The sequence below is a fragment of the Lycium ferocissimum genome, chromosome 6 (genome assembly GCF_029784015.1).
Source record: "Lycium ferocissimum isolate CSIRO_LF1 chromosome 6, AGI_CSIRO_Lferr_CH_V1, whole genome shotgun sequence".
Taxonomy (NCBI): domain Eukaryota; kingdom Viridiplantae; phylum Streptophyta; class Magnoliopsida; order Solanales; family Solanaceae; genus Lycium; species Lycium ferocissimum.
Window position 1 is genome coordinate 4,556,442 of NC_081347.1, and position 14,673 is coordinate 4,571,114.

Below are 14,673 nucleotides of genomic sequence, written 5' to 3' on the forward strand. Positions count from 1 at the left end.
ATTTTTGATAAAATATGCATATCTTATTAAGCGTTTAAAAGTTTTTCAAATTTTACGTATAAAGTCACAGATATCTCGATCACGTTTTTAAACATTACACTCAAATTTTTACGCATTTTTAATTCGTATAAATGCGTATATTTCGCTCAAGACTTAATTTCATTCACATTTTTCGTATATAATGTTCATATTAGGTTTCCGGAAAATTAATACAACTACAACATTATCAGAATAACTTTCATACAATATTCAACGCTTAAAGTTTTGGCTCACAATGTTGTGTATGAAAATTATATTAAAAATTATGCTCATACATACACATTTCATACATTTTTCATACAGCTTTCATACACAAAAATTTGAGGTAATTTTTTAAGCCTTTGAGCAAAATAATTTTTTTTTAAAAAATATTAAAAAAAAATTTAAATAATTTTTTTTAAATATATATTTTCTGGAAAAAAAAAACGACAAATATATAAAAATCCCACAAGCCAGAATATATCGTTATTGTAGAACAGTTTAAAAAACTATCACACAAGCGTTTCGTAAATATTTTCATACGTATATATACGTAGTTTTCCCTTAAAGTACTAATGAAATTTTAATTGAATTCTCTTATTCAATAACTTAACGAGCTGAGTATCTTTGTGGCGAACTTGATTTTACCTAAGAGGATGATAACTTTGATTTTACAATACTGAAAGTGTGGTGCTACTTTTAACGCACAATGTAAAACACTCCTAACTATTAGTAATTCTGTAACTACTTTAGATTTTGAATTTTTTTTTTAAAATAAAATAAAATTGTAAAGTGAAAGGAGTGAAATCCAAAGCCCTCATCAGTTTTCTACTTTTCCTTTTACTTTTCCAAGTTTTTTTTTTCCCCTTTAGACAGCACTCACAAAATAGAAAAGATAACATTGAAAGCGAAGTTGCCTACCATTAAGGGGTCTACACTCTGAAAAGCCCACTTTTTTCATCAAAATCTTTTTCCCTCATTTGTTACTTTTAAATTTTATATTATTTCTCATTTCCTTTTATCCTAGTTTCTTATTCTCTGTACAATTACTCACAGGCCATATCAGCTACCCCCAAAAACAAAAAGATCACTCTCTTTTCCTACTTTCTAAAGTAGAGGGAAAAAATATGTTTTTTATTTTATTGCTACTTTTATTTTCTTTTGTGTGACAGTCACTTTCACTTTTGAAAATTAAACTCAAAAGGTAACTATCTATCACTGTCTGCTGGAAAACTACTGTATGTATAAACATTCCAATACTATACATTTGATTCATGCAACACTAGCTGTATAAGATATCAAGGTTAATTTGATCAACTTTCATGTATTAAACTGCTTCTAGCTAGTAAGTTTCTGATCAGACTAATTCATTAACGCAAAATAGTTTATGGGAGAAAATTAAGTTATTTGGACCCTGGAGTACAAGACGCCGTCGTCATTCTTATTCTTTCTTCAATCATTCTGATCAGGATAAATGGGTGGTTCCTTTCATACTCCTACTAATGTAATTCTCCGTCTTCATACGTTCTTAATTGTGTTGGACGAAAGTTAATTGTAAAAGAGCGACCACCAAACGTTGTATTTGTGCGCTAGAATATATAAATGGTTAACCACGTGTCCACATCCAAGGGAAAACCAAAGAATTATTAAAATACAAGCGTCAGCTTGATATTGGCAAATGCAAATTAGGAAGTGCTGATGAATTCTTAGTCTAAACATTGATGTTATGTTGATTCTATCTTCTTCTTCTTCTTCTTTTTAAATTTGGGTTTCGCACTTGGCGTTCATTATCAAAGATTCGGGGGATGATCGCTCTAATCCTAGATTCTGCGCCGCACGATATCCATCAGTGCTTTTAATAAACGTGCAAACAAAGAAATTATATTAATTCAGTAGGAAAAAGAAGAAGGAAAATCTATTGAACTACCCCAAATAGATCTGCCTAATTAATATGTGACAAACTGCACATAAATCACAAGATGTATGGTATTAATAGTAATCCCAAATTAATGGGGACCAATTTTAGTCAATGTAGATACAACATGAGGTGTTTGGAGGCAAGATTAATCATGAGGTTTGTCTTGATATTAATTATGTTAGAATATATAATTAATAATTTAGACTGTAACCAAGAAAATGACCAGTGGTTCATGTAAATCACTTAATTTAGTACTTTCTCATGTCCCGATATGATGATTATAAGATACTCACAGTTGCTTATCAAGAAGCAAAAACCCACAAGATTTATGCCAGTATTTACGGTACAATATTTGATATTTAAGCATTAATTAGAGTCCACAGTTAATTATCTATATCTTCCTCGTAAAAAACTAAACATCGTAAAAAACTAAACATGGCACATTTTTATTTAATAGGTAAAGGTTATTAATATTTAATTAGATTGTGGTCTTAATTAATTTCAAGATTTGCAAATTCCCATGGGGAAGGAAGAATATTGGACCATTAGATGACATTCATTTCTATGTTATCGTGGGTGTGAGAAAAAGGCTAAAGTAACTTTTAATTGAAAAAATGTTTTAAATGTTGTTACTTTTTATACTTGTTGAAAAGTATGATCAACAAGTTTAAAATTTTGGCTGATTGTATAAATCGACGACTGCTATTCTCTTGGAGGCCTTCTAGAACTGTTCCGCCTTTGAAAATAGAATGATTAAAAGGTGTTTCAATTAATTAAATTAGGATATAATTTTTTTACATCAAATACGCCACCATCCACTATTTTCTACTCCAATGTAATGTGTAATTGTATATATCTTTATCATTAAGCGTTACAATAACGTACAAGTCAAGTCATTAGGACTAGAACAAAAACTGGGAGTTTCGAGTTTGTAATTTGAATACTAATTGAAACTCATTCTATGATTCTAAATATATTAAGAAATTGAGTTTAACTTTTATTTACTGTTACAATACTCTTAGGCCATTTTAAAGTTAATTTAAAGGTAACACACATAACAAGTGCAATTAGTGACCCCAAAAAAATAAGTAATTTCTTTACTGTAGGTTAATAAAATTGCACTGATTTTATAAAATTTTATTTACATGGTTAGGATTACATGAGAATTTATCGAAGCATCGCAACGATATGGCAACTGCAAAGTTGGAATGAAGGACAACTGAAGTAACGTTAAAATTATCTTCCTATGATCTATTAATCATATATTGGTTCGAGTCATGAAATCAGCCTCTTATACTAATGTCAAGATAGGCCATGCATCTATATTACATCCTTTGAGATACGGCCATTCCTCAAACTTAGCATGAATGCAAGAAATTAATGGTGGTAATCCTTCGTCATCCCAAATTTATTAGCAAATAGGCGAACTATTGAGTCTTGATTTATCTTCTTTTTAACTTCACTTAACGGTCAATGAATATGATTTATGCGTTGGAATGAAAGACAATATAATTTCAAATCCGCTTTGTTTACAAATAAGAAAGCTATAAGTAACTACGAATTTCATCGAGAGTTCAATCCTGACTCAGGATAAATGCTAGCGGATATGCTTAATACATGCAAGTCGGACGAAGAAAGTAGAAACGATACTTTCAGTGGCAATCGAGCGAGTAACGTAACTGTTTTTTTTTTTTTTTTTTTTTTACTGAAAAGATATGATCACAATTGGTATTAAATTACTGTTGCCTAGTATTTTGAGAACCAATCATTTTCTTGTAGTTATCTTTGCATGGATTTTCTTATAGTGGAGGTGTTATCTCTCCAAAACCAAGAAGCTAAGATGCTTTTTCAAAGTTCTTGTTGATGGCACATAATGATTAAATCATAGAAAGATGTACATATAAAAAGAATATATAAGAAAAATGTTAGGGGGTATTTATACTCATACTTTTGTGCAGGGTCAGACACTAATTAATATGTCCCATACTTTTTGATCTCTGATCAACTAGAAGAAGAACCTCCTCTTCCCATACCCCTTATTCAGTGAACTGGAAAAGTTGTGTTTTTTTGGTGGATTTATTGTGCGTTGATTTTGAATATTATGGCTTGAGAAAAACACACTAATAATGAGTTTCTTTTTCTTCTTTTGTTTCATTCTATAGGGGAAATAGATAAATAATCTCTGGTTTTGGCACTTCAACTGAAGTCATGTTATATCGAATAACTTATGTTATCGGCTATATATTTGCCTATTGAACCTTTCAAAAATAAAGATATAAAATTCGATTAAGCTAATTAATCAAGTTATTTGAAATACGCAAAAGGAGAAAAAAATCTAAAACCCTATATGGTTAATATCTCTATATCCTCCATAGTATGCGCCGTGCTATTCGAGCTTGTGGGATCGTATCACTATCTCTCAAGAAGATGAGAATAACAAGAGGGATAAGATTAACCATAGTTTTTCAATGAAATACAAAGAGAGAACATAATTGACAATAAAGAAATTAGTGAACAGAGGATCCGACATCAAATGACAATTTTATATCTAAAGAATTTTTCGTATTTTTTTCAATGATGTGACCATATGGACAGCTTCTGCTTTGCAATTTATGTCCTCCTTGAAACCAAGCAAATGCCTCATTCAAATATTTTGTTTTATTCTTGAAACTTTTATATGTTTTTTTGAACAAATATAAGTAGATTCACATGCACACAACTCATCAATTCCCCTTTTTTCTTGTGGGGTTTCTCTTTGACACAATGGGAGAAAATTTAACACACACTAACACGTGTTGTCCGCATTATAAAAGTGAAAAATTCCTTTTTTCCAATCCCCCATGGCCATATTATAGCCATAGCAATATATATAGAGAGAGAGAAACAATTACCAACCAGAATCTTGGTGGAGTAGTAATTAACTCCTCCTTCATCTTTAATAAAAGGTCTTGAGTTCGAACTCTGGGTATAAAATTATCTTTGTTATGCACGTTTTACCCTTAATATGAGACTTTCCAATGCAATGTGAATTTAAATTTAATCGAATACTGAACGGATTGGAAAATAAAAAATATATATATAGAAGGCAATTGATTAATTTCATTTTTCAATCATCTTGGACTTGCTTTTTGTTGCCTATTGTGGGCTCCTAGCTAGTTTTATTTTTTTTATAATATGATGAGAAGCTAGTAGTATATTACAGCTAAATTCCCACTTGGATGTCCCCTAGATGTCACAACTCGAAAGAAATGCCAATTTTTCTCCCATCTACTAATCAATAAGACTTTTTTGAATGAGGGTTTTGAAAATGAGATCTCATTGCTATGGATCTATAGTTTTCTAGATCTGATAGTGATTCGAGTTTAGTCATGAGGATTTTACAGTACTCAAATTCATTATAATTTTAAAATAATGGGTTCAGATTTTTTTTTTTTTCACATATACATATACTACGTGTCAAAAAATATTGTGATCAGTTGAACTCATAATCAGAATACTACACCCCGCCTTTGATAATGACATTGTGTAGTTACATAGTTCTCGATAAATGAAACAACAACAACAATATACCTAGTGTATTCCCACATGGTAGGGTCTAGGGAGGGTAGAGTGTACGTAGACTTTATCCCTATCCTGGGAGGTAGGAAGGCTGGGTTTAGATAGACTTACCAAGAAAGGTACAAGACAACAATAATAATAGTAATAGCAACATATAATAAGATAAATGGCGTTAAAGAAAGAAAGAAACAAACAAACAAGGTATATGAGAGATCTAAAAAATAAACGAGTGAACAAAGATAATAATACTCCTAATGCAGAAAAGAAACCCTCGCGGCCCCGCACGGCCATTACGTGATCTCAACCTCCACATCCCCTCCTATCACCGTCACGTCCCGGTAGGCCGTAGCCGCACATCCGCCGAATCACCTCTCCCCGAGCCTTCTTTGGCCTACCCCTCGCTCTCTTCGCCCACCACCGCGCCCTCTCACACCTCCTCACCGGCGCATCAACGCATCACGCGCGTACACGGGGCGAATACGTGTAATATATGGGTCACGTGAACGCATGGTCACCCGACTAAACTCGTATATTATGTATATAATCCTTAAAATTTATTTAATATTAATTGAAGGAACACATGGTTAAACTATACTGAGTGAAACACATGTTAAGTGTTGAGTTTTATTTCTTAAGGTTGTGGGATTGAACCCTACTAAATGCACTTTTGCTTTTTTTTTTTTTTTTTTTTAAGGTGAACTCATCCTCCTGAAATCCTGGATTCGCCTCTGGCTGCACATGGCCGAACCATCTCAACATCCCTTCCCACATCTTATCCACCATTGGGGCCAAACCCACCTTGTCCCGAATCACTGCATTCCAAATCCTATCTCTCTTGGTATGCCCGCACATCCATCTCAGCATCCGCATCTCTCGCTACCTTCATTTTCCGGGCATGAGCTTTCTTAAGCGGCGGCAAAGATTCCGTCCCGTACAACATAGTCGGTCTAACTACCACTTTGTAGAACTTTCCCTTTAGTATAAGCGGCACCTTCTTATCGCACAACACCCTCGAAGAGAGCTTCCATTTCATCCATCCAGTTACCATACGATGTGTGACATCGTCATCAATCTCACCATTCCCTTGGATGATCGATCCCAAGTACTTGAAACTTTCTTTCTTCGGGGATGACTCGAGTATCCAAACTCGCACGTCCTCGTCCTCTACCCGAATCACCTCACCGAACTTGCACTCTAAGTGCCCGTCTTGGCCCCGCTCAACTCGAAACCTTTCGACCTGTGGTTTGTCTCCACACCTCTAGTCTCGCGTTAACACCGCTCCGCGACTCGTCAATAAGCACAACGTCATCCGCCAAACAACATGCACCACACACCTCTCCTCGAATGTGGCGCGCGCGCGCTCCATCGTCAAAGCAAATAAAAACGAGCTAAGAGCGGACCCCTGATGCAGGCCCATCGTGACTGGGAAGTGTTCTGAGTCACCTCCAACCGTCACATTAACTAAATTATAAACTAAGAACAAAATAACATTAGGACAATGTCCCAAAAAAACAAAAAAAAAAACAAAAACAAAAAAAATGTAACATAACTGATGAATGGATATAGTTCGTAGTCAGTACATATTCTTACAGATGTTTTGTATTGTCATGACACGAGATGCAAAATCCTAGTTTCTTTGCCTAAAAGCACACAATTCAGAGAAAAATGAACTCAGTCAAATTCTTTTTACATTGAGCCTTTCTTGTATCATATATATGTGAATGTGTATCAGTATTTATATTCATTTGGTTCTTTCTATTTCTGCTCAAGCTAGATGATAAAATTATTATGTCCAATTCACTCGGGAGATGGATCTATAAGAATTCACTTCTTTCCTAATAATAAAAAAATTAATTTGAATCGAATGATCCTGTATTAAGAGTTAAAATTGACTAAAGATGTGGATCACAACTATTGTGGAGGGCCCACCTAATTATAATCCTAATATTAGAAATTATATGAAGACTGTAGAGAAACGTTAAATTCTTGATTGAAAAAACTATGTGAAATTACAACTAATAATAAATGAAAGAAAAGCATATACGAGGAAAAGAGTCATACAAGACATAAATTTATTTTTCTTTTAACACGTAGGATATGGACCCAAATTCTGTAGAATGTTTACCTATTTTCTAGTGTCTGCATGTTTGACAGGCATTTAATTGGATAATAATAATCATCTTTCACATCTTTTTGGTTGTCAGCGAAACCAAATTAGATTGTTTTTTTAAAAAAAAAAATCAATCATGTTATAATTACAAGTAGGTTAAATCCACATACTTAGGTATGATAAACAGACAAATTATATTCTTCTCTCTTTTTTCCACACATCAGTGCAAGAAGAGACTGGTCATAAACTCTTGGAACTGTCTGTGAATTGGATTACAAATCACTGCAGAAGATAAAAAATTTATCATTGCTCTATCTGTTGTATAATAGTTGCCTTTTTTAGGAACAATTGTGATGGGATAATTAGGATTTTTCCGTCCTTAATTTTGATCTCAAGTTCGAACCTCGGTATGAAAAAAAGACTACTAGGGAGCAACCCTTGCTTTAGTAGACCTTATATGGCGTAAACCCGAATTAGTCAGGACACTAATACAATACAGATACTGAACGCAGAGTGAAAAATCCAAAAAAGAAAATAAAAATGAAGCAATTCTAATACTAATAGCATGGAAAGAGAAAAGTTTAGACACTTTTTATTACCAGTAATTATAAGTTAATAAATACTTCCTCCATAGAATTTTAGGTGACCCGATTCTTGGACTAATATTTTACCTCTATTTTTCTCATTAAAGATATTATAAATAATTCGAAGACACATCTTAAGCTAGGAGGCGAATATATAGTATCAAATCTAAAATTGTCTTTAGATTTATCCATTTAAGAAGAAGGGGAAAAAAGACTACTTGAAATGAAGAAAGCTTATAAATGTATAGTTTCTGCATCTTACTTGGGTCTAGTTTTGGATTAGTCACAAACTGATTTATTGGATTACTGATTTATTCTCATTCTTTGTTAGCTCAGTTACTTGTATCATTCCGTGGAACTAAAAAAGACTTTAAGGAGTCGTTTGGCTTGCGAATGAATTGTATTGAGATTACAATATTGAGACTATAATGCTGGAGTTTTAAATAATAATGAGATATCAGATATTTGTATGGATATATTTTTACTAGTAGATATTTGGTTCACCGGATTAAAATGCGAATATACAAGATATAATATAAAGCAAATGTTTGATTTGACATTAGATAAGTTTTTATTTCAATTTTAACCTTAATTTTCTTAAATATAATTTTAGGAGAAGTGAATTTGGACAATAACATCTTTATTTATTTGTTGTGTTAACCCAGAATTAGTAATCTCAAAATTATATTCTCACGTTGAATATGATCTAAAAATGATACTATAATTATAATATAAATATTTAAAAAAAAAAAAATGGGGATAAAATTACAGTGTATTTTATCCTTGTAACCAAAGTCATTATTTACCTTTCAATTAATCGGCGATATGCTGACGCTTCAAATATCTTTAGCCAGCTCAGCGCAGCTACAGCCGAGCCAAGCCGTGATCTTCCTTTGCTCTGCTTATCACACACTGTGTATAGCTTATACTGCTATGTCAAGATTCAATTTATTCTTATCCAAATAATTTACTTAAAGAGATAAAAATTATCCTTAATTGGTTCTGTTGGAAAATGACTATTTTATGATCATATTTTCAGAATTTATTGTTTTGATTAATCAAAATTTGTGCCGTATAAAAAGGAAATGACTTTTTTACCCAAAATTGTTCTTTTTAGAACTCGAATTCGAGACTTTTGATTAACGGTAGAAGTCTAGAGAGATTTCATGTATCCCGCCAAATTTGTTGGCGGTAATGACAAAACGGTAAAAATTTATCTGCACAAAATCTTTATAATAAGTTATTAATAAATACATGATATGTGTTAAACATATGTAATTATCATCTAACCATAGTTAATCAAAACTCCCTCTGTTCACTTTTACTTGTCCATTTTGGACTTTTTACGTTGTTTAAGAAATAATAAATGGACTACATAATTTATCAATGTACCCATATTAATTGATGCATATTTTTGTTGGATTTGAAAAATAATTTGAAGTGAGTAATTAATATTATGCGTAAAACAGGAAAAAATTAATTGTCTTCTCTTGATATGCTAAAAGTGACAAGTAAAAGTGAAAATTTATTTTTAGAATATTGGATAAGTAAAAGTAAACGGAGGGAGTATATACTTTTTGCTTTATTAAATCTCGTAACTATAATATAAAATTTTATATCAATGCATATATATGTTAAATCCAAAGAATACCAAAAAGAGTGAAAAATTTATTTTTAATATTTAAAAGAAACGGAGGGAGTATATTTTTTGCTTTATTAAATCTCGTAACTATAATATAAAATTTTATATCAATGCATATATATGTTAAATCCAAAAGAATATCCCCTAAAAAGTTCTAGTTTACAGGTATAGCCAGTCACCAGTGAACTACAAACCAAATTGCATTTGGATTGAATTTGAAGTTCATTTCATTTAGCCCCTAAAAAAATTTGCAAGTGCACCTAACCCCAGTCAGATTTTAACCCTACATCTGACTCAACTTTGGTTTTATTTAAAGTGAGAGAAAGTGTTAAGCAAATGGTCAGTTGGTTTTTTCTGATCTGAATTTTTTAACTCTCCCAAAAAATTTCTTTCTTCTTATTCCTCCCAAAAAAATTTCCTTTTGTAGATGACCCAATCTTTAGACTTAAAACATTAATGAGTGTTTCAAGATTTGATTTTTAGTTAATGATGTAAATGGGAAAGAGTTTATAACTTAGCCTATTTTGTCTTTCAATTTCTAACCTCTCTTAGATTCTTGATATTTTGGCCATTCTTGATGGGTTGTCCGGTTGAGGAAGTATATAAAAAGGATAAAAATGAAGGTTTGGTTACTAGAGAAAAAAAGGGTTTGCACAAAATCAATACTTTCACTCAAAACACTTCCATTTTGGTTGGTTTTAGTAGTGAAAGTTTCTGTTCTCATGTCTTCTTCTTATAAGTAAGAAAAAAAGGACAATAACACAAAATTAAGCTTCTTCATTCTCATCCTTTTTGCAGCTTTGTTTCTCAGTTTCTGTGTAAATAAGCTTAAGAATTCAAGAACATAACCTTTAAAAGGTGAACTTTGATCCAAAAAAAAAGAAACAAATTTGGATCATCAAATCAATTATGAAAAGACTTGGTAGCTCTGATTCTTTGGGTGCGTTGATGTCCATGTGTCCAAGTACTACAGGTACTTGTTAAAATGCTTTAAGTTTTGAACTTTTTTTCTTTTCCTTTTTAATGGTGTTCTTTCAATTTTACTTATAGTTGTTTCCTAATGTTCTCGGACTCTTAAAAAATATCACGATGCGTGTTGAATCCTCTAAAATAGTGTATTTTTAAAAAATCCGGCAATGTTTTTGGAGAGTCCAGCAACCATGGACTTTCCTTCCCATGGATCCCAAAACAGAAACAAAAAAAAATAAAAATAATCCCCATTTCATGTTTTCTTGTTTTTAACCTTTTTCCATGCTCAAATCCACAGTTTTAGCTATAAAGAAACTAGTGGGAAATATTGAAATTGACTTCTTTTATTAAATCAAGACCAGGTTTTTTTTCTTTCGTCATTTCTTCCCTGTTTTAGTAAGTTTTTATGCTTCACTCTTTACTATGATTAATGTTTTGAACTTTTCTTCTGTCCCTTTTAATGGTGTTTTTCAATATTATTCCCATGGATCAAAAAAAAAATAAAAAAAATCCCCATTTCATGTTTTCTTGTCTTTAACCTTTTTCCATGCTCCAATCCCTAGTTTTAGCAATAAAAAAATTGAATCTTTTTATTAAATCAAGAACAGGGTTTTTTTTTTCTTTCCTGTTTTAGTAAGTTTTTTATTTTTGTGCTTCACTGTTTATACCATTGTCTGTTCTTCTCTTTCCATTTTTAGCTTTCCTCAAGGCAATTATGTGCTCTCTTCACTAAAAAAAAAAAAACTAGAATTAGCTACAAACTTCTTTGCTAATCCGTGTTAAATTGCTCGTAGCTAACAAATTTCTTTGATAATTCGTCGCTAATTCTTGTTCTTTGAATAGTTCTTTAATTTTTTTATTTTTTTGTGATGTTTTAGATGAGCAAAACCATGTGTACTCAACAAGGGACTTTCAGTCAATGTTAGAAGGATTAGATGAAGAAGGGTGTGTGGAAGAAGGATTTTCAGGCCAAAAGAAAAGGAGATTAAGTGTAGAACAAGTGAAAGCCTTAGAGAAGAATTTTGAAGTTGAGAACAAACTTGAACCTGAGAGGAAAGTTAAATTAGCTCAAGAACTTGGCTTACAGCCTAGACAAGTTGCTGTTTGGTTCCAAAACAGACGTGCTCGTTGGAAGACTAAGCAACTTGAAAGAGATTACAATATTCTTAAAGCTAATTTTGATTCCCTCAAACACAACTATGAATCTCTCAAACATGACAATGAAGCTCTCATCAAAGAGGTAATAATAAAATAATTTTGATACTGTCTTCTTGCTTAGATGATAATTCAATATAAGGCATGTTATTAGTTATAGTAGAGTAAGTTTAAGTTCTAAACAATCAAGTCACTTATGAGATAAGTACAGATTAGATGCTTATTTAGAATTTGAACTTTATGGATTCTAATTTGATGTTTTACCACATTTACTAGGTTAGGTGTCGATACATATACGAGATTTGAGTCAAAGTTATTAGGTTCATCCGAACTCATACTTACCTCTACAGACAAATCTCTGTGTTAAGCTATAACTAATCTACAGTCAGAGATCAAATTATGATTATAATAACTTAAATACATAGCATAGAAGTACTAGATGTTTACATAATGTTTAATGATTGAATCTTTTAGGCTTTTGTGCTGATTTTGTGTCTTTTGTTACATGTTAGATTCATGAGCTGAAATCAAATGGAGAAAGCAGAGGTGGTGTTGCAGTAGTGAAAGAGGAAGCTATGGAATCTGAAAGTGATGACAACAAAGTGATTGAACAAAGCAAAAAGCCAAATGATGACATCAACAGCAACAATAATAATCTTCTTGAAGATGATGATGATGATGATGAGGCTGATATCAACTTTAATAGTACTGTTGCATCCACCATTTTTGGTGATTTTAACAAAGATGGATCCTCAGATAGTGACTCAAGTGCAATCTTGAATGAAGATAGTAGTCCAAATGCTGCAATTTCTTCATCTGGTGCTTTCTTGATTTCAAATAATGATGGTGGAAATGGAAATGTAGGATCTTCTTTATCCTCATCTTCATTGAAGTTTTGCTTCCAATTCACTGGATCAAGTTCAAAATCAATTCTTGGAGATGCTCAGAAAGCTGCTAATTGTTGTTATTATCAGCCAACAACACAGTATAATGTGAAGATGGAGGAGCATAATTTCTTCAATGGTGAAGAGTCTTGCAGTGATCTTTTCTCAGATGAACAACCTCCCACACTTCAATGGTACTGCCCTGAGGATTGGAATTTTAAAGACTCCTAAATTCCATCTTTTTTTCACTACTTCAGAAGAAGAATAAAGGAAGGAAATTGCCAAATTTTGTACAGTGGTTTAAAAAAAATGGCCTAATGGGTAATATCAGAGAAAAGCTGAGTTGGATTTTGCCCAAGTTGGGGTTTGGAGGGGGGGGGGGTAGGGAGGGGGTGGTTCAGGTGGGGTGGTAGGGGTGAGGAAGAAGGAAATGTGTGGGTTGGGGTAAAAGGCTGTGGCTTTTGCAGGGATGATTAGGTAGTAATTGAGGTCTTCACAAAGATCTGATCTTTTTTACTGTTGAGATAAGGTGAAATAAACTAAGTAAAAAAGGGAGAAGAAGGGTTCAAGAAAATGATGATGAGAAAAAACTTCATGTAATGGCAAATAAAAGTTGCTAAAAGTATAACCATGCATTCTATATTTGAATGGTATTATAGCTCTTTCCATGCATGAAGGGAAAATGAAAATTCATTAATGAGTTTTAAGTTTTATATAGGCTAGCCTTTTATACTGTCATTTACCATCAATCCATCATGTTATTGAAGAATATCTACGGATAAGTATTTTAAGAATTTTGAAAATAAGATGTTATCCGCTATAATAGATAAAAGATAACATGACCATGCACAAATTATTTAAGTTAGCGATATATATTACTTGAACTCTTGCTAATAAATACACTTTCACACTTTTATCCTCTTTTCTATATTCAAAAAATCTCAATTTTTCTTTGTAAGATTTTAATAGTAACAGTTTTAAACTATATGATCGTTTAATGTGAAAAGAACTAGTAATAAGTTGTAATACTTTTGTGTAAGCCTTTAAATTTTATTCTCAATAGATTATACTTTATTTTAAGTTTAGCTGTAAAATTGATTCACTTTATCATTTTTTTCATTGGTAAACAGAAAAGTTAAAACAAATTGTGGAAGGTCGAGCATATCACTAATATCCTTTCTTCTTTTGGCCACTTTGACTAATTTCTTCTTTAGTTTTCTTAATTGTTAGGAGAATTCTTTGCAACAAAGGCCAATCTTGGACTTATTCTTATTGTTTTTCATGATTACAAGAGTATATCCATTCCCCTTCATCTATTTGGTATATGCCACTATTGCTAAGTTCTCTTTGTATACTTTGCAACTTCATACATTCCACGAAAAAGGATAAAAAATATTTGTAACCTATCAAAAATGGTTTAAATTTGTTCTCTTTCCACCCGTTGAACCTCAATTATCCTTAACGTCAATTTTTGGGTTTAAAATGTTGTGCTTCTTCCGCCTATTGGATCTTAATTACTCTTTGTGACAATATTTGAGGTCAACAATTAAAAGAAAAAAAAAAACTAAGTTCGAGGGTAAAAATCCTCATTCTAACATTTCATAGGTTAAGGACTAGAACTGCAGTAAATAATTTTTAAAAAATTGAACCAAAATTAAATCGATACGCCACCTTATAAGATTAGGTGAACGTATTTCATTTTCAATGCTTCAACACTAAATTAAAGAAAATCGTTTCACTAGATTTCTTTTGCCACAAAAAATGGCGATGAGATGAATAAATGAAAATTCACATGTTCGAACCCTACAAATGAAAAAGATTTAAGTAGAGAACAC

General features: G+C 32.0%; 1 protein-coding gene across 2 annotated transcripts; it reads left to right on the top strand.

Annotated features, from left to right (window-relative positions):
- Positions 1 to 10,163: 10,163 nt before the first annotated feature.
- Positions 10,164 to 13,551, top strand: LOC132059006 (homeobox-leucine zipper protein ATHB-6-like). 2 transcript variants are annotated; one of them, XM_059451464.1, is made up of 3 exons: positions 10,164 to 10,803; positions 11,678 to 12,039; positions 12,467 to 13,551. In XM_059451464.1, the coding sequence occupies exons 1-3, from the start codon at positions 10,740 to 10,742 to the stop codon at positions 13,067 to 13,069; spliced, it is 1,029 nt and encodes a 342-aa protein (XP_059307447.1). In that variant the 5' UTR covers positions 10,164 to 10,739; the 3' UTR covers positions 13,070 to 13,551. The 2 variants fall into 2 exon arrangements, with proteins under 2 accessions (XP_059307447.1, XP_059307448.1); XM_059451465.1 differs by having other exon boundaries at positions 10,180 to 10,321.
- The last annotated feature ends 1,122 nt before the right edge of the window (positions 13,552 to 14,673 follow it).

Coding starts and splice junctions, on each gene's coding strand:
- LOC132059006 (XM_059451464.1), top strand. CDS start 10,740: ATGAAAAGACTTGGTAGCTCTGATTCTTTGGGTGCGTTGATGTCCATG. Junction 10,804..11,677: donor CATGTGTCCAAGTACTACAG/GTACTTGTTAAA, acceptor GTGATGTTTTAG/ATGAGCAAAACCATGTGTAC. Junction 12,040..12,466: donor ATGAAGCTCTCATCAAAGAG/GTAATAATAAAA, acceptor GTTACATGTTAG/ATTCATGAGCTGAAATCAAA.